The 24,031-nt window shown below is 39.4% G+C and overlaps 1 protein-coding gene and 1 long non-coding RNA gene across 3 annotated transcripts in view; one reads left to right on the forward strand and one right to left on the reverse strand.

Moving 5' to 3' along the window:
* Window positions 1-5,034: 5,034 nt before the first annotated feature.
* Window positions 5,035-24,031, reverse strand: part of CDH5 (cadherin 5) — a 31,048-nt gene continuing 12,051 nt past the window's right edge. For both annotated transcript variants that reach the window (XM_087739163.1, XM_087739164.1), the window contains 11 exons: window positions 18,423-18,624; window positions 15,798-16,086; window positions 15,592-15,708; window positions 14,660-14,824; window positions 14,032-14,219; window positions 12,036-12,289; window positions 11,194-11,336; window positions 10,239-10,363; window positions 9,063-9,171; window positions 8,530-8,775; window positions 5,035-7,701 (listed from right to left, as the gene is read on the reverse strand). In XM_087739163.1, coding sequence (XP_087595289.1) covers window positions 7,208-7,701; window positions 8,530-8,775; window positions 9,063-9,171; window positions 10,239-10,363; window positions 11,194-11,336; window positions 12,036-12,289; window positions 14,032-14,219; window positions 14,660-14,824; window positions 15,592-15,708; window positions 15,798-16,086; window positions 18,423-18,611 — 2,319 coding nt within the window. In that variant the 5' untranslated portion in view covers window positions 18,612-18,624 and the 3' untranslated portion in view covers window positions 5,035-7,207. The remainder of the gene's footprint in view (window positions 7,702-8,529; window positions 8,776-9,062; window positions 9,172-10,238; window positions 10,364-11,193; window positions 11,337-12,035; window positions 12,290-14,031; window positions 14,220-14,659; window positions 14,825-15,591; window positions 15,709-15,797; window positions 16,087-18,422; window positions 18,625-24,031) is intronic.
* LOC148051047 (uncharacterized) lies at window positions 12,188-24,029 on the forward strand. Its single transcript, XR_015700416.1, has 3 exons — window positions 12,188-12,326; window positions 14,468-14,524; window positions 21,637-24,029. It is a non-coding gene; the product is annotated as an uncharacterized LOC148051047 (long non-coding RNA).

The raw sequence follows: 24,031 nt of genomic DNA on the forward strand, positions 1-24,031 counted from the left end.
ACATAACTTTTTGGATCAGAGGGAGGAATAACTTTTTTTTCCTCTCCTGTTTTTGACCTACAAATTTACATGCTGCTATTTCTCTTTCCTCCTCTTTCCTCATCCTAGCTATGTTTTGGGGCATATTCTTATGCAAAGTTTTGCAAAGTCCCCAGGCATTCAAGGGGAGGGTTGGTAGTGGGTAGGGAGTGCAGTGGGAGTGCTGGGACTCCCAACCCTCCTGCTGTGAGTGCATTGCAAACTGTTGCTGGCAATGGCAGAGCATGGGGCAGAATGTTGTGTTTGGGGAATTGAGCATGACATGGATGGGAGAGCTCAGTCTGTAGCATGGGAAAAAAGTAATTAAGGAGTGATTGAGGTGGACTGGAGAGGTGGTGGCTGCTGCCAAGTCCTTTGTCGTTGTGCTGCCAGTATCAGTTGTGTAAGTGCTCAAAGAGATCTGTGCGTTTCGGCTGGGTCATTCTGTCTGTTCCTAAGGCAGGCTGGCTCTGCTGAGGCTCTCAATCAGTGTGGTGGCAGTGTAGCCCAGCGCAGCTTGTATGTGGTTACGCGGCGTTGGGGGTGACATGAAATGAGGAGCAGCAGGCTTTTTGCAGAACAGGGGGGACATCGCAGCTGCCACTGTGCAGAGAGGGGGGAAGAGAGCGAGGCTGGAGCTGGCTGTAAGAGCGGGGAAGGAACGACCAGGAGAGGCGGTGGACTGAGAAGCAGCTGCTGAAGGCGGCTGTGGGAGGCACAGCAGATTGCCAGTGTGCACGATCGCTCGCTCTGCCATAAACCTTTGTCATAACCTTAGCCCAGTAAAATATTACAAACAGATTTTAAACTGACATAGGTGTTTGCTCCTGTTCTTTGTGACTGAGCAGCTTGAGTTCATCCTGAAGGTGTACAGACAGCATTGTTTTGGGTCTGGAAGGCAGAGCCTGCCTTTCCTGCCATGCTGCACACGGAGATTTGCAGAGCTGGTGGATCAGCAGGGTTACAGTAATCTGTCTCGAGGAGTAGGAGGAGGAGAGAGGATGAAGGCTGATTAAATTACTGATTACAAATACTAAATTAAATCCACTTGCAAGGAGTCTTTGACTTCCATGAAGCCATTGCTCTGTAATTGTGTGACAAATGATTTCTGTGAATATTTTCGACTTTTAGGTGGTCACCGAAAGGTTCTTGGTACTTTTTTTTACTGGTTTGTTTGTATGGCTGCTTGGGAAAGTTTTGCTGCATGGTTACAATATAAAAATAATGAACAAATACTGACTAGTGGATAATGCATGTGTTCATACGCAAATACACTCATTCAAGGCAAAACCCAACCGTTTTACAAGTATCACTGAAAATAAAAATTAGTTGGTATTGCTTGAGAAAATCCTCATTAGTAGTTCCAGTTTAGTTTGGAAGGAAGAATTTTCTGAAGAAGCAGGGTTGGACAACGTCTTTACCATCAAAACCAGATTTCAGTGTCATATGAGAAACTACCAGGACTTAGCGTTTGACTCCGGGCAGACAGGCAAACGTGCCCCGAGTAGGGTGATCTGGACTGACGTTTGAATAAAGGAGACCTCTGGAGCTCGCATCCTTTCCCCAAAGCTGTTTCCCTGCCCCGTATGCCCTTCAAAACTCCTGCCTGAACAAGATCACTACTTTTTCCTTTATAAGTTCAGGCTTTGTAGCCTTTCTGGCTTCTGGAAAGGTCTGAGTATTTTTATGAAGTCAGCGTTAAAAGCATGAAGCCGACTGAATTAACTTTCTGGGATTATTAATTTTGTTGAACATGAATAAGGTGTTCGTCTGCGCGGATGTAGCCGGGAAGGGAGCGGGGAGTCGAGAGAAAGAGCGGATGGGGGCGGCGGGAGCGGTCCCTGCCCGGGCGCGGGGAGCGAGTGCCACCAGGCGGTGGCTGCCCGCCATGGCAGCCGGTGGCCCCCGCCGCGGGAGGTTTGCTTCTGCCTTAGCTCCGTTTATGAAACGGCACGGTACCGACAGCGTTAAGTCATGCCAAATTCGCTTGTGATTTTTTTGCTGTTGCACTGGCGTGCATTTTATACATCTGTGGTGTGGGACGTATCGTGCGCAGTAAGTGCAGCGGTCAAATCTGGCGCTTCAGATTCCTTTCAGGTTTTTGGCATTTTTAGGTTCTTCAGGTTTGCTCTTTAAATAGGGAGAGGAAAGCAGGGACAGTTGCTCAGATAAGACATTTTAAAATTATGGACTTTGGACTCACATTTCAGTCTGTTTTCTCTGTACTGCCCCAGTTGCATAAAATTAGTTTGTAGTGGCTAGACATTGTCCCAAGAAAGATCTGCAATGTAGGAGGTTTTCTGTGGGTCAGAGCAGCAGATGGCTACATGATGCCTCCTTTTGAACCTTTCCATCTGAGAATGTACTGGTTTGTAGACGGCATTGCAGGTCAGGCCTTGAGCTCTAGTGAGGCTGCCAGAAGCGCTCCTTGGACCATTTGCAGTCCAGCTGTTATTGACTTTCTGAAAAACCTTGTTTGGCTTATCTTTTAGTCGTGTTTGCCTGGGGAACTCTGCCTTGCTTTGTTCTGCTTGTTTTGGTAATTCCATTCAGAGCACTGGCTTTCAAGTATAGGTTCCTTTTTAATGAGGAATGAAAGAATTGCAGAGATTTATGATTGATTGTGGCATTGATGAAGGGGTTAACTAGAATGAATTAAGAGAGTCTTGTGGGAAAGCAGGTGGGACAGCCCCTCAGTGGGGATAAGTGGAAGGAAATGCTGTTTTTCCCTTTTCTTTCAGGTCAGGCAGGAACAAAGTCAGGAAGCTGAGGGAGGTCAGCAAAGATCCATGGGTTTTTGTTGCTCATAACAGAGTTTTGCTGGTTTTGTTTTCTTTTCCTTTTTCTGATGCAGACTAAAAGGGTGTCTTTGCTGTTTTGTTTTCTGTCATGCTTTTTCTATGGTCTAGATTTAGGCTAAATCAGTCACTTTGATCTGATCAGACTCTTATTCAGTTCCTGGTGAGACTTCATGCCTTGTGCTACAGTAAAATTGTGATAGCTTCTTAAATGAGAAAGATAGCACCTTGGTGATTTCTTTCATTCCAGGAAGCATGTGAAGGTAAAACCACAAGAGTTTTATTTCTTCCTCCCTCAAACTTGAAGCATTTATTAAAAAAAAAAAAGTAGGAAGGGAGAATAGGTCAGGAAAGATGGCGATTATTCTTTTTTTCTGTTCTAGCCCCACCTGAAATATAATGGAAATAAGTATAACTATTATTTCTAGCCAAATAGGATAGTATATCTGCATGTTTACTACCACCATGAGCATTTCCCCTGCTTGTGACATATGCATAGGAGTGAAAATGTTTAAAATAAATGTATATAGGTGGATCTGTACTCCAAACTCTAAGCTCCAAAAAACCAGTGTGGCTTGTCGTGACTTGCTCACTACAGGTAGTCCTGGCTGGATGACAATACCTGTGCTTGAGCAGGTCCGATTGCCGGGTTGGCTGGTCCCTTCTGGTGCTATTCTAAGCTGGTGTTGCTGAAAGGAGAAAAGGGAAGAACCCACTAGTTGAAGAGCAAGAACTCAGAAAAGATTTTTTTTTTTTCCTTTTATAACTAATCCTTCTGTTTTTGCTGGATTTGCTTTATATTCTTCCTGACAGTGTGTCAGTAGTACTGGAATGTAACCAGATAATACCTGATACAATTGTTCTTTCTTTCTCTGAATAACGGAAATTTGTTTTGATAACAGGGCCTTAGCTCACCTGACCTATCTGGGAGGTGCGGCAGTGTGCCGGGTGTTAACAGTCAGACAGCTTTTCATTGCTGCTTTGATACCTATTGAGGATTCTGATCACAAGTCATTGCTTCATAAAAATTTCTAACAGGGTGGGAGTGAAAAAGCTTTATTAAATGGCATGAACTTCTGCGTCTGAATGTAATAAAATAATAATTTATGATATATTTTTAGGGATAAGAGATTAAAATGCATATTAATTAAATGAATAATGAAAACCTTTATGAGAATCTCTGCTACAAGTTGCAAGTAGCTGTTTAATCAAATTCTTTCTATGGAAAAATGCATTTCATTATAACATAATTAGCACATCTATTGTGTTTTTAATACAACTTGTGCTAAAGTGTGTTTGATCTGGAGTTTGCTCATGGCAATTAGCAGTGAAGGAATTGAACTTTTTTGCTTTATTCCAGGCTTTATAAATTATAAGTGCCATATCTGGGGAGAATTGATGTGAGTTTTTTAAAGCGCTAGGAATAATCTTGGGAATATATTGGGGTAGTCATTATTAGTAGTGAAAAGAAATGGTAAGAAACTGTGCTATCTAAACCTGCAAATTTAGGGGTCATTTTTTTTTTCTGTCACAGGTGTGTACTGTTGTGTCATGCCCTATCTAAACCCCAGACTGTGAGAAAGCTGGAATATTGTGTGCTACAGGGTAATCCTGCTTGGATATGTCTGTAGCAGCAGATCGGAGAAGAAGAAGACAGCAGGTGGTGATGCTGGGGGTGTCATCCTTTTTTCCCATTGAGGTAACACTGATAGACCGCTCAGGTAGCGGGCGTATGTGTAGTTCCCCCGCAGGCGGGTGGTATGTACTGTCCCAGGGTGTTAGTACTTTCTGTTCTGCAGTGTGTCCTTTACCATTTGAGGGAGTACTTTTCCAGTAGGAAAAAAGGGCAGGATCTCAGTAAACATGGTGGTTCAAAATCACCCTGATGCCTGGCTGCTAAAATACCAAACATCTGCTCGGAAATTGAACGCATCCTGTAGCACTGGCAGGCACGAGTCCTCCAAAGTCAGAGGGTTCAACCTTGCCAGCTGCTGAAACCAGTCGGCACTGTTGAGGCTTTTCTCTTCCTTGCCCCAGGAGCTTTACTGACAGCTTTCCAAAGAGTGGGAGAAAACTTCTTTTACAGAAAGTCCTTTGGTGAATTTGTGTCTAGTCTGAGTTCGCTTAGAGCGTAGGGACCAGTGTTTTTGTGGTTGAGTTCACTGTGGTACAAAGCCTGGTATTGTCTTCTGTGTGAAACTCATTAATGCACAGAAAATGCAAACTTGAGATTGGCTTTTATGTAGTAGAAAAAAAATACAGTACAGGAATATAAAAAGAAACCATCCAGTGCAAACATCTTTATACAGTGGAAATTGATACAGTGTTCCTTAAAATAGCTTTATAAAACAGGCTTAAAAATAGCGATTACAGGTAATACTATCTGGATGATGCTTACCAAAGTACTTTACTTACTGCACTAAATAATTTCATAACTAACTTTACCTGTTGATAGCCAATACCTTAGTTATTGATGAAAACCTTAAACTGTAAGTATTATTAGTTAGTATTCTTTATAATATACTAACATGTGGAACCTCAATAGCATACACTGTTGACTGGATTAAGCAAAACATAAGAGAATGAACACATTAAAAACAAAACCAAGGCTGTCATCCCAAAATGTGCTTCTTTTATAAAGGATGTGATCCAGAGCTGTTTTGACTGATGGACAGAATTCTACTTAGTTTTCCTTTAGTTCATATTTGAAAATTTGAGTGATTGCATTATTGATGATAGTAGTCATTAGTGTCCGGCTAAGTATTATATTGGACAACTTTTTACAGTAGCGAGAACTCATGTGAGACCATATTGTAGTACGTTGCTATTTCCTGCCAAGAAGGCAATTTGGGGGAAGGGAGTGTAAATTAGAGATGACATGGAATAAGTGAAAAGCAAATTTGTGAGGTTCCACTATACTGGTTTAGGAAAAGAAAAAGATTTAGTGTTATTTGGTTAGCTACCAAATTTAAATAATCAAATCAACTAAACTAATACATACAGCTCCAGCACAGATTCTGCAGAATTGAGTATCTGTGTGGTAGGGCTCTGTTCCTGTTGAAGGCAACGGCAATCTGCATTGCCAGAAGCCAGAGACAGGCCATTGTCCTAAGAGACCCGCTTTTTACAAAACGTATTTGGCTGAGTAACTGCCTTCATGGGAAGTTTCATTCTGTTCCTTCTGTGGCTCTTCATCAGGCGAGAAAATAAAACACACGCTTACCAGGGACATAGTAGTTGCAGCTCCAAAACCTTACTTACATTTGCAGTTCTTTTATGCAGACAAGTGTGTGGGTGTGTAGCATTCTGGTTTGGAAGTCTACAATATTTTCCTAGGTGGAAAATACCCGTTTTACAGTACCTGCTTAGAAAAAAATCAAAAGAGTTTCACAGTAATGAGGCCCTTCATTTGTTTGTCCCTGAAAAAATACAATTGCTTTAATAATGTTGAATAAAAAACCTATTCAGCCTCTTTAGAAATCTAGAGAGACCTATGTTGCCATCTAGAGAGATTTACAGTATTGGAGTCTTAACATTCCCCCGATCTCCACATTTCCTGCCCTGCAGGATGTGTTCCATTGTGTAACACTGAGATCCTAATACAGAAAGAAAAAACAAGTTTGCTGCTAGCTAGAGCAAATTCTAGCACGCCGGAAAGGTGCCTGAAATCATCATCACGCTGTTAAAAATTACTGATGAAACCAGACTGTGCATGTAAAAATCCTGTCTAATATTATCTTTAGTAACTCATACATGTAGTAGAAGACTATAGAGCAAGAATAATTGATAGCTTGGAAAGAAGGAAAAATAATGCCTCTTTTTGAAAGTGATGGAATAATTTCTAATATTAAGTGATAGACCATATGTTCCTCCTCTCCTCTGCTGGGTAAGCATAAGCGTGGAATATCAATAAAGATATTCCAAGAGGGCCAGGCAAACCAGCTGGCTGGAGATACAGGAGGTTATTCAAACATTCCTTCCCAATGCCACTGAACCTCTCTGTTCCAGCGGATGGTGACCTTGAATGCATGTTGATGAAAACAGTACAGGAGGAGAGGAATGAAGGAGAAACTGGGGACAAAACCACTTTTTAAGGAGAAGTGTCTATCTGGATAGGGAGAGGAGTTGTATCCTAGAAGACTCGAGCGGGTCTTCGAGCAGCAATTTTGGGGAAAGAACTGAATGTTAGCAAGGATAGCAGTGCTGGGGGAAGTCAATATGCAGGATCTGTGTGTTTCTTTTTAACCCTACTGCTGTCAGGTTTTTTTTTTCATGTCTGTTTGAAATCCTAGTACGGCTTGGGTGAAGAGCTGTGAGTTCTTCTTTGGCCATTGGCAGGCTCTTGATGTCTATCTGTAGTGGGAGGGAGAAAATTCATGGCTAATTTGAACTCAATACACAAAATCTTCATTTGGTTCTGATCCATACAGCTCAGCTAACATTTTAAACCTGGGTCCCCAGTCATTTAGAAAGTCATAATCGATATCTGAGTCTGAGGAGCCTGATTCCAAAGAACTGAGAGATTCTGCAATGGACTCAGCACCTTCGTAGCCATAAATGTGAAGTGTGTCATATGGCAGCAAATCCCTGTCATTGTCAGCTTCATCCTTCTTAACTTCAATCATCATTTCCATTTCTCCAGCACCAGAAGTTATATTTCCAGGAGGCTTTTGGACTTGTGCATATGAAGAGGGAACTGCTTCTGGCTTTATACCGTTCTTGCGGACAGAGTTGAGTACAGATACATCATAGCTGGTGGTATCCATTTCACCACCACCTTCTTCATCATAAGTGACAAGCTGCTCATGAATCTCTGCCACATTCCTCCCAAGACCGCTCAAATCCTTCTTGTGTCTCTTTCTTAGAAGAATTAGCAATGCGATTACTGCAAAGAAAACTTAGATGAGCATGTGTAAATAGAGAAGGAAGTAAAACAAATTGCATTTAAGATACGTAACACAGTCTGAAGTGTTGGGTTTTTTTTCCAGAGTGAATTTTTTTTTAACACATATTTATTAAAAGAAAGAAGTTTAAAATACTGTTTAACTGTAGGATTTGTATGTTCTCAAAGCAGTTCAGTCTGTACAGGAATTGTACAACTGACTCTTGAGCTGGAATCACAAGTACAAATGCATAGTGTCACAAGTTCATTGAATCAACTACTGCCTTGAACTGGTAAATCTTTTAATGCCAGGCATCAAATGCTACTTATGTGGTAATTCCAAAGGAGGCCTCTTCTCAAGGAAGAAAAATGTTGCCCCTTCTCTGATAGATTCCAAATACAGCATATAGGTACTGGTCTGCTGATTTGTTACAGATTTATTAATGTATATATGTTCACTGTACTGTTTAAAGAGTTTCCAGACTAGTTCAGCCTTTGGAAACAGGAATCCTATTGTTATTGCCCCAGCAAAAATTTCCTTTTTTATAGCTGCCTGCGAGCCTAGTAACAATAAATCAAGTGTATTATGCATACGTGCAATAACCTTTCCAGTGACTCAGCCTTTCCAATAGAATGAACAGCTTTGTAGGTGAAACTATGCTAACAGGCCAAATAGAAAGAGCAAGTGCGATGAATCAAATAGTTACAGTATTTCCGCCTTTTTGACCATTTTATAGCCACAAAGCTTTTGTAGATCTCGGTTAAGAAAAAACAAAACAAAACAATCCCCACATTTTAAGTCAGAGAACATTACAAAAGTCAAATACTTACCAATGATTGTGAAGATACAGATAAAAATTGCCACCAGTGCTTGTATACTAACTCCAACTTGTTTAGCTCTTTCCTCACAAAAAGTGAAGTTGCCTTTTTCATTACACTTGCAGACACTGATGACAAGTGTATTTGTGCTGCTGAGCTCAGGATCACCGTTGTCTGAGATGATGATAGGCAGGTAGTGGATTTTGGCAAGTTCACGATTAAACTGTCCGTATTTGACAGTGATATTAGCTGTGTTATCTGGAAGAAGTAATGACATCTAATTAAGTGATAATCTCTACCAGATTTTCCTTATAGATTATCAGTCAGTTGGCACATCTTCCCCTTAGACAGAGCCAGCCTTTAGGGAACCCAGTGAAACTCGGGTGGCAACAAACAGTATTTTTTTTCAGTAAGTTAAGCCTTTAAGAATAAATTGTTACTTAGCTCAGCTAGACCAATCATAGGTCATTGCTACAGCTTTTCTCCCCTCTGTCCTAGTGTCTCACTTTGGCTAGCTGAGAAATTGCATTGCAGGGATACGCTACCGTAGTTCTCAACCAAGGAGAAGTTGCTATCTTCTGTGGCCAGGGAGTATTTGAAGAAACCTCTAGGTGATATTTCATCCTTGTCAGTAGCTGAAATCCTGATGATTACCTACAAAGATGGAAGAGGTCATAATTTTCAGTATACATGGCCTCCAGTGATAAAACCGCTTACAGCATTTAAGTTAGGGCTGGGCTGTGTATCCTGTATAACCCTTCAGTAAAGGGCAGGACAGAGATATCTTGTGATGCTCCTCTTCGAGTTCTTTCAAGGCAAGTAATTTCCTTGTAGGTCTTCAAAAAGAGCAGTCTTGCCCCTTAGTTCACAGGTGGGAAACAAAAGAGGAAATCTTGTGTAATTAAAGCATAAAAAAAGTCTTATGCTGAAAGACGTGGCTCATTTAAATACCGAAGATGGCTCTCTTCTAAGGTGTTCAGCTTACTTAGAAGTATGACTCTCATTCATTGAATGTCATTGAGACTGCCACTCCTGAATGACATGCTTGTTTTTGAAAACCTCAACCTGGGGTAGATCAGATGTATAAAATACAAAAAATGTGTATGATTATGTCCCAAACGTATTTTAAAAATTAAATTAAAGGTGAAATAATACCTTGTGTGTTCTAACAGATTCCATCAGAGAGTCCAGTCTGTGACAAAGTCTCTTAATTAAACAAATGTTACATGTATTGGCTAAATACTTGTGTCTGAGGCCAAACATCTAAACCCACAAATACTAACACTGTTTGTGCAGGCAGATACTTGCACTCTGATGAATACTACAATAATGTTATATGCAGCGATATTTCTCGTAGTATTTTGAAATGGTTTCATTCTCGGTATCAGGTATGAACATTTGTGTGATAAAACTGAATTGCTAATTTTTGCTCTGCAAGGCTTGAGTGTACTTCATGGTTCAATTGCTAATGCACTTACATACTTGAAAGCCTGGAGGGAGAGGAACTGTGCAGCCCATGTGTGTAAGCAGATAAAAGTCAATATTGCAACAGTGTAAAGTCCTGAAGAGAGATTTCTGACCACTGATATTTTGGAAATCAGTGAAATGATCAGGTGCTTGGGTATGAAAACTGAGACTAACTTTTATTAAAAGACATCTTTCGCTTGAGCTCGCAAGTAGATAATTCATGTTTAAGGGAAAAACTCTCCCTCCTGTCTCACCTTTCCTGGTGCAGCATTTTCACACACTCTGGGTTCCTCGGGATAAACCAGTTCTGGAGCATTATCATTTTCATCAGTAACTATTACGTGAACTTGGGCATGTGATTCTCTGTCAGAAAGACGGCCTGAAATGACAACAACAAGAGTACAGGTCTCTCAGATGTCTGGCATCTCAGTGCTGTCTAGCCCTCCCTTTCCACTGTTTGTGTCCACCTCTGGGCCTCCTGCATGACGAATATGGAGAGTTTCTAGCTCCATCATTAATTTAAGCTTTTCCTTTGACAGATTCAGATATTTTCCTGAAAACTCTCCTATTTGGCTAAATCATCAAGGATCTATGAGGAAGAAAATGACAATTGCTTATGGCTTCCTGATTCTTCACACTGTGTGGCTATGGGATCCAGCATCGTTCTCTGACACTAAGGCAACAGGCACAGAACAGGCCACGTCTATATTATTAAATATCTTTCACCCTCCAGAAAAGACCGGCCTCCCCCAAACTGACTTGACACTGGCCCCTGGGCCTGCCCTGCTTCCTGAACCTGAGCAAAGCTGCGCGGAGGTGCCTGTGCAGCGATGCTGCCTGGGCGGCAGCATGGGAGGGGGATTTTGTAACTGTGTAAGTGGGTGAAGCTGGCTGGGATGTTTCTGCTCTAACCACAGGCTTAACCCTATTTCCCAAGCTGCTTCCTCTCCTCATGCCCTTTTTATTCCTTGTAACAAACTGGATGCATTTTCATAATAGCTAGGGGCCAAATCTTAAAAGTGTATTTGACCTATTTGTAGGTACTCATTTGATTTGGAAGATTATTGTGCAAACCCTGCAAGCATCCCTTTCATTTGTAGCTTAGTGGAAACAGGCCGTCAGGTTGCGGCTTTCCTTTTTGATAAGTTACAGTCCTGCTATAAAGTTGTACACTGATTTCTTTCAAATAGGGAAGTGGGTAGCACTTACCGTCTTCAAGGATTTCCTGAGCTGCTACAGTGATGTTGTATGAGGAACTGAATTCTCTGTCCAGAGGCTTGGGAAGTTGAATAATTCCAGTATCGGATACCCTAATATAGTCTCCATTAGGGCTAGCTCTTCGTCGAATAAATCTGTTTTTTGTTTAAAAAGAGATACGTCAGTGCAAGGGTGATAATACTGTGTTTCACTTCAGTTCTTCATAGTGGAAGGTCAGAGAGTTCTTGTGTGACAAATTACGTTAATATTTTGACCAGGCGGTCTCGGAATATTTGCCTAAAATTATGCAAGCTGTGAGAGTGAAATGTATGCGTCGGAAAAGTTTCCAGATTATAGTCTGGAAACTATTCAGAAGTCCAGAAGTTTCAGAAGTCTGTTTTCTTTTCAAAGCACATGCTTGAGAGAGTTATTACAATAAAAAATGTAACAATAAATTATAACCATGTAAAGATACCCAGGATTATGCATTTTCCTGTAAATGTGCAAATGTTTTATCAGTAAGTTTATGTGGTAATTACATGGGTAAATGTAATTTGTGTTCGTATTTGTTGGTTACCATATATTTAGTGGTGGACTTGGCAGTGATAGGTTAACGGTTGGACTCGATGATCTTAAGGGTCTTTTCTAACCTTAACGATTCTATGATTCTGTGATTCTATGATTCTATATCCCTGGCTGCAGTGCCGGAAAAATCAAACAGGATTATTTTTTTTTTTTTTTGGCATGCAGATTCTGAAAAATAGGGCCAAAGTCTCAGTTCTTTGTCAAATTCTTGGAATCATTAACGAATTCTTCACTTTAAAATAGAATTACTAAAGCTGGTGTTGTGTTACCTGATTTTCCGTTTAGCTGCGTCAGGGTCGTGTGCCCAAACTGAACCAAGTGTTCTTATTTCTGGATCATTTTCCCTTACTTTAAATTCATATGGTAGTTTGGTGAAGACAGGAGGCTCATCAACATCAGTGACTTCAATGGTGACTGTTGAAATGCTTCTAGAGCCACCGGATTTAAAATAGCGAAGATCAACTGTGGGATCTGTTGCTTCAATGTCAAACCTGTATTCTGCTACTTTTTCGAAGTCCAGGGGCTAGAAAAAAGACAAACACAGATATTCTTCCTTTGGAGTAAGTAAACTTTGCATTAGCTATCTATGCAAATTTAAGCTTTGTGCTCTAATTCATGTTTGGATATATTACCAAAATGCATCTTAGCTAGACTCTTGGAGAGCATTTCTGAACTGAACTTCTCTTTCATAGAGTGGTTTGAGCAGCGTCTGGTTTGGAACACATTCATCCAGTATTCAAAGTTCAGCAAGTATTTCTTGGTTTAAATAATTTTCTTCTTATAATTCTGTAGCTACCAGAACTTGTTTAGCTCCTTTTTCTCAAAGGTTGGGGACCAGATTCTCCTCTTGGCTAGGCTTTCTGTTCTGAAGTCATTCAAGGCAGACTTCATAGCTACACTGACTGATAGCTGGGGCATTTAGTGATAAATGACGTCCTCTTCCTTGTTTTTGCCATTGACTGAGATTGTAAAAGGAATCACACAATGGAAGGAAGGCCGGGAGCTAGGGCGGTAAGAAATGCCCAAGCTATCGCTCATTTCAAAGTTTGGGTCCCTTTGCACTGTCGCCTGTGATTATAAAAGCACCGTGAAACACAGGGTAGTTAATTGTGTTGACTCTTGTTTTTCTCTTTGAGTAGACATTGCAAATGGAAGTTATAGTGCTTATCTAGCAGTTGAAATTTTATCTCACATGGCTGCATATTTAAAATTATGACCTGTGCAGGGCCAAAAGACCCCATGGACAAAACAGCGCGGTGAACTTTGCCCACTGAGTGTTAAAAGATGAGCTGATTCCAGATCACCTGGGTGTATGTGTAAGGTCTCTTATTGCTCCTCCTCCTTGGGGCAGAAGTTGCAAGCAATGCATTCCTCAGGTCCTGGAAAGGCCAGGGGAAGGACTGCATTTGGTGAAGGAAAGCTGCTTACACCTAGTGTGACCACAGCTGAAGATTTTACTGCTGGTCTTGGAATAATTGGTACTCTTTTTTCCTTAAAGTTTTCTTTTCTTCTTAATAACATTTCTAGTCTTAACAGTTAGAGAGACATTTGGAAGTGAAAAACATGTTCCTGTCAATGTCAGGATTACAGGAGGTGATTTATAGTCCTCCCTCCTCTTTTTTTTTTTTTTTTTTTTACTGTAAGTCAATGAAATCAATGAACTCTTGGCTTGGCAGTGCTATGCATAATGGAGGAATGTCCCTTGGTACAAATCAAGTATGTCTGAGAATTAAAAAACAAAGAGCAAACCATAATAAAGGCCTTGGAGAGTCTGGGCCCTCTTAAAGAGTTATAAGGAATTAGTGGGGAAGCTCTGAAAACACCCTGAGGAAAGTAAGGGAGCAAGTGCCAAACTGTAAAGAGCACTTTTAGAAGAGCAGTCAGGTGGACTTGTTCACATTTTCTACTTTGGTTTCACTTGGGCTGCAGAAGGGAAAGATTCTTTGACTTGGTCAGTTGGTTCAACTCTTAATCCAAGTATCTGAAGTTTGAGAGGAGCCTGAAGTGCGTAACCTGAGTATCTGACATAGTCGCCATTGCACTCTGCAGTAATTCTAGATTTTCCCGGGACTGGCAGTTGAAATGGACTAGTAAATCACCAGCTCTTCTACTTACAGAGCTCACAGAACAGGGTTTTCAGGATGAACGTATTTCATGCTGACTTCCACGCATTTCCATTTTTTCCTGCTGCTAGTCCCAAACTGAATCAAACACTTGTTACACATGGAAAAACAAAATAATCATCTTTGTTACTGGGAAAAGTACCTTCTTTGGCCTAATAATTCCTTCATTTGTGAATGGATTTGCTACAATTTCAAAGGTGTCCCTGTAATCTCCTCTCACAAAACTGTATTTCGTATTTCTATGTTGTGGTTCATCAATATCTTCTACTTTGACTCTGCCAACTTCTCCTCCTACTGAAATGTTTTCAGGAACTTTAAAGTGAAATGAAGCTGTTAAAAAAAAAAAAAACACAACACAAAAAAGACATAAAGACTGTGTACATGCAAGTTAGAACTTCGTTAAAAATTGGTCTTAGTTTCTAGACGTACAGAAAAATATTTCATTGAGAATTCAGCATTATATACCTCTACAGACAGCACTTTGATGTATTTTTTATAAAAGTATAATTAATTCTCAAAATTGTCAAGATCTTGTATGAAGCATTGAAATTAATACTAATTTTTATTTTCTCTTCCAGGTGTACATCACCCAGGAAATGTGGCTAGGGCTGAAATACAGAAGACCTTCTGAATATGTAAGATTCTTTTGTCCACTTTTAAGAAAAGTTGAATTGTGATGAACTCTGACATAAATTCGTTATAGTTGTGTCAGCCTTTGGTTTCCAAGTGATACAGTGCTTGCAACGCTTGGATGCTTGCATTATACTTACGGTGTTTGAATACTGGGAAGTTGTCATTGATGTCGGTTAAAGTGATAATGACTGTAGCTGTGCTTGAATCCCCAGAAGACCCTGGAGCATCTTTTGCTTTAACAATAATTTCATATGTTGATTGACTCTCTCTGTCTAAATCAGCCCTTGTTGTAGAAATCACACCTTTGAAAAAATAACACTGAATATGATTAGATTTTGCAGCATGTCCAACAACTCTTACTTTTGACAGCAAATTTTTGTCTTATGCCACACATTCAGCTTTAGGTAGCATTTTTACAGCAGTATTTTTCTAAGGCTAGAAATGTTAGGAATCTTTCTACGTGAAGGAATATTTGGGAGATTTTGTACAATACATTCCTTTAAACTGATCTTTGCTGCTTAGAAGCAGTCTAACAATGTCTAAACGTGGTCACTACAGCATCCAGAGAGTTTGTCTGAGCACCTCTTTATCTGAGTTATTTGCTCCAGAAGACTAGTATGGTTACAAGAGATACTGACATTATTTTTAAAACTGGGCAAAATTTAAACCAGGAAGTTTAGGAAAGCAAAGGATTGAGTTATTGGTTATTGAATGTTGCTTCAGAATTTATGTATTCCCTTTTCCCGTTTGGTCAAAGGAATGGTATCTATGCTAAACTGAAAACATGAACTTATATTAGCTCCTCGTCAGTCTCTTCACCAGTGGGGAAAAAATGACCTTTTATCTTCTCATTTAGTTCATGGCACCTGATATCCTGACTTTATTAGTTCATTTCCAGATGCAGACAGTGGCATTGTGTGTTTGAATGAAAAATATTTCTAAATTATGGTGAAAATTGTATTTTTGAACTATTATCCCCCTTGTCCAGAATGAAAAAGGCTTAAAACTGTGTTTTCTTCAAAGTGTAAGGTAAGGACAAAATGTAAGCATGTTTGCGTATCTGACCTACCAGAGTCATCAACTGTGAAGTATTCGTCTCCTTTAATGACTTGGTAGGTAACTGTGGCATGACCTGTAACTGTTGGGTCATCAGCATCGAAAGCTGTCACTTTGGTGACTGAGGTTCCTAGAAAAGGATTTTCAAACAGCATATTTACTATAAATTCTGCTTTTTAGCTAGAGACATAAAGGGAAATGAGTGATGGAAGAACGTACCTACTGGTGACATTTCTGGGACAGATCCATTGAATACTTTTTGTTCAAACACGGGGACATTGTCATTAATATCATAAACCTTGATAATGAATTTAGATGGGGGTTCCAGTGACTGGTTGTTTCTTCTGTCAATAATGAGAGCTGTCAGCTCATACTCTGCTTTCTTTTCTCGATCTAGCCTCTCAAATGCATACACATCACCACTGGTTTCTTCCACTTTAAAAATGGTGTTGGCATATTCACCTTCAATAATATACTTCGCGTTGTTGTTCCTTACACTTGATGTGATCTAGAAGGAAAGTATAATTCAAAGAAATAAAAGGGGACTTTGGCATCCAGATGCAACACAGTTTCTACCAGAAGATAAACACAATCAGGACTTCTTCAGACTCAGTTTGAAACCAGAATAGCCATCAAGACTTTTGATGTCAGCTGGAGTATTACTGAACAAACAGCACCACAGCAGATACAGCCATGCAGGGTTATAGGATGAAACTTGCATCCAGACTGAAACTTGCTTATATATCAAGAAGCATTTTTTTTAGATAATATCTCATATTTCCTAAAGATATAAATTGCTCATGCAGTTAACACATACAAATCATTAACCTCATTATGTCTGAAATAACACATGCCACCACGTTCAGTTTGAGCTACTCTTGTTTGCAATTAACCTTCTGAACTTAGCAGAGATTTTGCTTAGATTTCACAGAATTACAGAATCAAATCTATGTTCACAGCTACTGACATTATTCAACGTTAGTCTCTATTTCTTAGCATGGAGCAGAATTCTGCCATAGCTGACAGCTTTCTTATGTTTAGTCACATTCAGTTTTTTTATAGTCAGTCTTTAGCCTCATGCTATGACAGTAGGATTAAATTTCCACCCCATAGATTTTAAAATTTAAGATTATATGCAACGAAAAAGGGATGGGGTAAAAGGAAGGAACATTAATCTGTTTTAAAATATAATATAATCCAATCCCAAATGGTTTTGAACATTATTTAATCTGCAGATAATCTGATGCTTCTTCCCTTTCTATACCTTCACCCATCTGAGGACACTGATAGAAGGTCTAAACCACAATTTTCCATGCACTATATCGGATTCTTATTTCAGCAAGCTATTTATCAGTAATTGCGGGGTTTGACCAAGAATTTCTAGTCTTTTGTTACTGATGTTGTCATAAATTGCAGCTGTTTGGTATTCAGGATTTGATTTATCTTATAGTTGTCATTTACTGTTGAACATTCTTTCATTTCTGTTTTCTGTTTTGAAATGTGTCATTAAAATTTTCTTCACTCGTTCCATATACTTAATCATGGTTCTGGCTGCTGGGGCTGCTGAAGAACTGTTTACAACTCCGGAGATGTAACACGAGAAATAACCTCATCCTGATCTCAAAGATAGTATAGTCTGTGCCTTTTTTCTCAATTTTTATTTACTTATTCAGTGCAAAAGGTATAGACTTCCAAGATGGCCTTTTCTAAAACTGAGGATGAACATACAAAGGAAAGCATCCAAGGTCATGAAAGATAAAATCAAAATGTATCAGCATATTCCTGCAGCTGTCACTCAGTTCTGCCACGCTGCTGCTGTGGCCTTTTTTAAAAGGTTTATCAAGTGTTCAATCCTGCAAGTGCAATGCACTGAACACAGCCATTGCAAAAGTAATCAGAAGCATTCCACTGTTGAAAGACCACAGAGCACAGTACAAAGTGAATTACTCTTATTTAGGACAGCTCCAGGAATAGAAGCGTTCTCCTCAATCTGCTACTGAATTGGTCTGAAATGAAACAGAGATACCCTGTGTTAGCTGAGAGTACCCTATGGCCTCTTTTCTCTCTCTCTCTCTCTCGTGCTTTCTGCCAGCGAGCAGCGCTGATCCGGAAAGGTCTGTTTCACTTTGCCGAGACAGCCTTGACAGATGCTGATTGTTGTACACGGGAGGAAAACGTACAACTGCATTTATCTGAAAAGTGTCAAAGTAGTTCAATTTGAAAGACTAGATTGGAAGAACTTTGTCTGGGTGATATGCAGTTAATCATAGGATTTTATGAGCGCTGCCCTGAAGAAAATGAGTTTGCAAGCAGGTCAATGCTCGTTATTATTTTTAAAAATTATTTTCTTTCACTTTGTGAAACAAATTTTTCGATGGTGTAACAGTATTCCTAAACATAGCACTTTTGTTTTGTATCCAAGCTGAGAGATGTAAACTGTCTGTTTTTTAATGCATATGTTTTTATTAGCTGATCTCCTAGGATTTTGAAAGAATTGTGAGCTACCAGAAAAATATTGACATACGTCAGCCACCAGACTTCCTTCCTAACTCTGCACCTGCATGCAATGCAATTGTTTCTGCACTGCGGATGCTCCATACTTGCCATTCTCTAAAATTTATTTGTATTCTTCAAAAGAATTAGAATCCCTTTGACATTATTCTTGATTTACTCTGTGTCCACATTCTTAAGATTTTAACACGTTAGTATGTTGGTATTAAGTCCCATTTCTATTTCCTTTTTTTCTCTTCTATTCTGCCTAAACTGCAAACCAGTAATACTTTTCAAGATACTCATTTGCTGTCTGCATTTCTAATTATACATTGCTAGCAGACTGCTATTTACCTTGCCAACATGGTGTGGTAATGGTGTATCAATCTCTTCTTTAATATGCATTTGGTTCCATATCCAGTCTCTCTTCAGTCGTTTATGACTGGCATTGTTTGAAGAAAAGTTTTGGCTTGTTTTCTGACTTTCTTTGTCAGCAAATGCTATAGCCAAGAACAATGAGAAAAGTAGAACGAGGTGGTTCATCTTCTTCTGTAGCCTACAAAGTAATACAAAAGGTGAAAACTATATAAATAACAACAGAATCAGATTAATCGGAGAGAGCACACATAGAAGTGCAAATGGGCTTTTCTTCTCTAGGAAAGTTTGATTACTTTCTGTATTTCTTTCCATCTGCCTTAACATCAAAATTTGAAATATCAGGCTTCTTTCTTCCATGAAACAGTTTTAACTAGATGACAACTGTAAAAACCACCAAAAATATTTTAATGAAATAAAAAATGTGCAAGTTTTGAAAGCTAGCATAAAAGCCAGCATCCACTTGAGCTACAACAGTTAATCTGAGGAGAAGATTCAGTAGCAAAGATGACCCGTTCTGCATTACAGAAGCGTAGTCCAGCTGCAGAGCATAGCTCATGGGGAGGGTGGCCATGGGAAGCAGCACCAAGGCTGAGCCAGTTCAAAGTTTATGTTAACTCAACTTGAAATGAAATGTTTCAGCTTGACAAACCCAAATGCAGTGTTTTGACTTGCCCTGACACAAAATACGCTGTAGTCAATATCTTCATATGGAAAATATTGATTTGGAATAAAATCTGTTTTTTTGGTGGAAAAAATGATTCATGTGAAATTTTCAATCAATTCCAAGTACAACGTAGCAAATTATCTTGCTCAGAGAGCTCATTTATTGATTCAATTCCTTGTCTTTTGAAACATTTGAAGACACATATAAAGTTCCTTTATACCCTATTCTCAGGTTTTACCATCTACAAGATGATAATTTGTGAAATTATTCTCAGGTGAAACCATATTTTTGCATCATATGTTAATATTAGCAAACTTTAGTCCTGACTTTCATATCAGATTGAGAAGTTATTTTAATGTAGCAAAGCTGATTCAATTTCTTACTAAATTTCCCCTTCCCAATATAAAGGACTGTCAGGTAACTTTAACACTCAAATAATCAGACTTTAAATTACACATAAATGACTTTCCATTAGATTTTAGGAGCTGTCAGCATGCACGTGAAAAATAAAACCGTTAATTGTGATAGAGAAGTTGACATCACACAGGTGGCTAGATGTGAGATTAAATTAATATTTTCAGCAGGAAGGTCCTGAGACGTTTCCAGAATTACTTGTTGGTAACTAGGCAATCAATGTTATCCCATGGTGCGGCATCATTGTCAGTAAAAAGATTTTATTTATGATAAAATTTTGCTTTCCCGTCCTTGTCTCTCTCCTACACCGTTGTACATAAGCTGAGGAACAGTCCTTCTTCTTTGTGATTGTGCAGGAAATGACCAAATATGGTGGCTTAGAAGTTGCTTTTTAATAGCTAAGCTGTGTTTCATACAGTTTTATGGATTCATAGAAAACTTTTTGATTTAGCTAGTTTTTTGTATTCTATGCACTTACTTTGGCTCTGAATATTTTTAGAAAAATGAGGAAGATTTAGTTGTTTTGCTTTGTTTTATTCGTGTATGTGAGCGTTGTACAACTGGAAACTGGAAGGCATTGATATGATTCTGTTGTGATCGCGTAAGTCTGTCTTTTATTCATAAAATTACAAAACATGATAACCAAAGGAGACCAGTTGGTTAACATCAACTAGTACAGGCTGTAGTTTTGGAAAAAACAGACTGTAGTGTTTAAAACGTCATTTTCCCTTGTTGCTCTGGTACAGTGGAGATCTCCTCTACTGCTGTAGTGAAGAGGTTAGTTGGGAAAACTGAGGACAATACTGCCCACTTCAGTTGCCATTTACAAACATCCTTGCAGAAAGTATTTTTAACTTAAATAGTCAAATCTCCACTAAAGCATACTGGTCTAAGTGTAAATCTACTTTGTAAAGAGAAATTTTGTGTCTTCCCAGTAATATTTTCCTAGTATTTGCCTCTCTGTTTATTAATGCTCAGGTCAGAGCCTGCCATGCCCTCTGTCAGACTCCTCAGGGTACTTCTCTCGCTGTTGCTGAGAGTGATTACTAGTACCAGCAACTCCGGGACCTTTGGTATCCTCATACAGGGGCACTGCTTATCGGAAATTGAAGGCTCGAATTCGTAACGAGTGCATGGTTATCTGTATAGGAGCTCTGGGGCTGTGATAATATCCTGATTCTTCCTGAGGATCCATGCAGCAAATGTAAACTCTCCTTTGAAGTAGGTGGTCTGTGTGTGTTTCACAGTTCAGGCCTTGTTTGAAAGCTTGGCCATTAGTACAGAAAGCACTAGACTGAATCTTTTTGAATATATGCACATTTCAGCTGAAACTTAAGCTACCCCTTTCACTAGGCAGATCCATCTTTGTGTTCTTAGATTTTAAGGTGGCTTCACTTCCTTTAATTCCTCATTAATGAATTCCTTGTTAATACTTGTCCAGCCTCCTTGGTAAGTTAATGGTTCCTTTGTGAGCAATTTGGTGGAGTTTGGTCTGCCCTCTGGTATGCACTGTAGGTCAAACACAGACTGAGACAGAAGAGCCTCTTGCAAAAAACGACTTCTGCTTTGTCTTTGGCATCTTTCAAAATTTCTCACTTTCGTAGAAGTAACACCGCACGCTCGGGCACTTTGCATGCTGTCTTTACTAGGGACATTTGATGTGCATTGCTCCACAGGACAGTCCGACTCTGAGAAGACTTCCTCTATGATACCATGCAAGTTTTCCATTCAGCAGCTGGAAGTCCATTTGCTGTTGAATCCATAGCTGAATTCATCACAATATTTAAGAATGCCCTTCTTTGGCAGCACATACAAACACTTCAGAAGCAGGACCCTGCTGAGCAGTAACTGGATAAGGGCACTGTCCTGGTGTGAAGGCCACGTTCCATGGATGTTCAGTCTTGACAAGCTGTACTAAATGCTCTCTCTTTTTCTGGCCATGATAGTTTTCCTTTCCAGCAGACCTCATTTGAAATCCCAGAGGTAGTAGCAGAAGAGAGAGATTCCCATGCCTGAGCAGGGGAATGCATTCCCATGGAGTCAGAAGCAAGAAAGTTTCTGAGAGATGACAGGTGGGTGACATGTAGGGATTGGCTTTTTGTTTCTTTTCAGGTCTGCTGTGGCAGTCAGGACTGAGAAGAGGAAATAAGATGCACCCTTTCAAGTAATGACCCCCGTGGCCACGTGCTTCTGGAGAAGGAGACAGCAGAGCATGGGCTGTGACCAGTCTGTCCCATGTGTGGCTCTCCCTGGTATGCTGCCATGAAGTCCAATCGCTGGTCTACCTTCATCTACAGTTTCCAGTTACCCCTCTGTTTCTAACTGATTAGACCAATAATTCAAACTTTTTTCAATTTAAGCAGGGATCATAAATGTTCCTTGAAGTTAGCAGGGGAATGGTTTATTCAAATAACTAAGTTTCTTTCTTTGCTCTTAAATTTTCTTTCAGCAAATGATGGGTTTTTCCACCAACGTTATTCATTTTATGTGTTGAATTATTTTAGCAAATAACTCTTGGTCTGCAGGGTACTATAGACAGTTAACTGAGAAATTCTGGTATTCAAACTGATTTATGGGACACATGACTCATATGGTGTAGTTTCTTCTCGCAGATTGGGAGTAATTATTAAAAAAATGTCAGGTGGAGATACAGACAATACTGTACTGATTAAAAGTTTGCATTTTACAAGTTGTTTTGGTAAGTAATCAACTGTAAGGTTGATGAACAGCTAATATAAATAAGGTCTCCATGTAATGAAAACACATTTGATGAAATATTCTTATGAACATTTGTGTTTTTTTTTTTTTTCTGGTATTTGCCTCTTATCTGGTTTACTTCTCACTCTGAAAATGTGTATTAATGCTTATGCAAGGTTTGCTTAGTTAGCAAAGAAATTTGTTCTGTGCTTGCATGTTTAATAGAAGTTAAACCAGGTTTCTGCATGGAGACTCTGGTAAACGAGACAGTTGTAGCTGAAACGATGTGTTTTTCTGGTTGATCGGATTAAAATCTTCTGCTAGTCTTTGAGAATTTTTGTTTTTCAGCATCTACAAATCAGAAATAGTGCTAGAAATAGTGATAAGGAACATCTTAAGAGAGAAAATTGCTTGAAGTGGTTATCATACACCAGAAAAGAAACACATTTTAAAAGGCTTCTGTCCATAGTGTTCAGATGATTTGCATACCTGATTGTCAGAAAAGCTGGAAACAAAATTATTATTGATGAATGAGCTGGAAAGTTAATGATTATTTTTGCTTACAATATCTTGGTTGGAATCTGAACAATGTAAATGAAAATTAAAAATCCCATGCAAAAATGAGAGTTTCATCAAAGCAGAAAATATTAACAAAATGACTAATAAATCAATACTATAGGACATAATCTATTCCATTCCCCCGTACTGGAAATTTTGGTGTTTCTGGTTGTTAATCAAACCTCAGCTGTCAAGCCTGCAGCCATGTAAATGTAAGAAATACTAAATATCTGAAATACTGTATTGAATCAATTGGGAGAAATATGGAGCCTGAAGAGGGCATTTGCCCAGCTTAACCTGCCCTTGCTGCGGGTGTGGGTGCGGGCCCTGGCCCTGCGGTGTCCTGGGGAGCAGGGTGCTGGGATGGGTGCGTGCCCGTGGGGATGTGCTGGCTGGGCTACAAGAGAAAGAAAACTAAGAAAACATTCTTCACAAAAGTTTTTTCAGGAAGGTTGACTTTAGATAGCTTTGGTTTAGTTTAGTAAGTATTTTCTGACTATCTTTCCCCCTCCTGTCTGCTGTACCCTCCCCAGTATTCCTAAGTAGCTCTGTGCAAAAAATTCAGTTGAATTTGCAGTGGATTAAACCCTACAATACAGGTAGACAACACTTCAAAATTTTTTTCAGATGCAAAAAATTTACTTTGATACAACAGCTAAACACCTCCAAAATTACTATGTTCAGTGAAGCCATGATAGATATAAAGAGAGCAGAATCTGACCCAATGTCAAGTAACAAAATGACCCTCAACAACCCTGCAATCCAGAATCCATTTTTAACATTAATTTCTCATCTGTATGATGTTTAAGACCAAAGGTAAGTGTGTGAATGCAGTGAGCGTTAAGAAATAGAAAGGTAACGCACCAAACACAGGAGGGGGATAAATCGTCTTTCTCTTTGCAATGCTTGTAGTTTTGGTAAGTAGGCAAAACATTATTAAAAGAAAATAGTCCTAGCAATACTTAACGCTGCCTTTCAGGAACTTTAAGTGGCTGTGCAAGCATGAATTGATAAAGCCTCCTCCTTTCTCTGTGAAATGATAAAAAGCAATATCCCTTTCAAAAGGTACATTTGAAGCACAGAGGACTTAAATGTGTTTGCCATCTCCTGACAGTGGACCAGGGTCAGGAGTAACAGGTCTCAGATTTTGTTCTCCCAGTTTCTTCATGTCATAATTAGATAACGTTGCTCTAATGAGCTTCTGACAAACCCAGAGAAACACGGCAGCAAAGTAATCACATAGGTATAGTTG

The sequence above is a fragment of the Nipponia nippon genome, unplaced genomic scaffold, assembly GCF_047370975.1.
Source record: "Nipponia nippon isolate SJK-2023a ecotype South Korea unplaced genomic scaffold, ASM4737097v1 scaffold_7, whole genome shotgun sequence".
NCBI classification, from domain to species: domain Eukaryota; kingdom Metazoa; phylum Chordata; class Aves; order Pelecaniformes; family Threskiornithidae; genus Nipponia; species Nipponia nippon.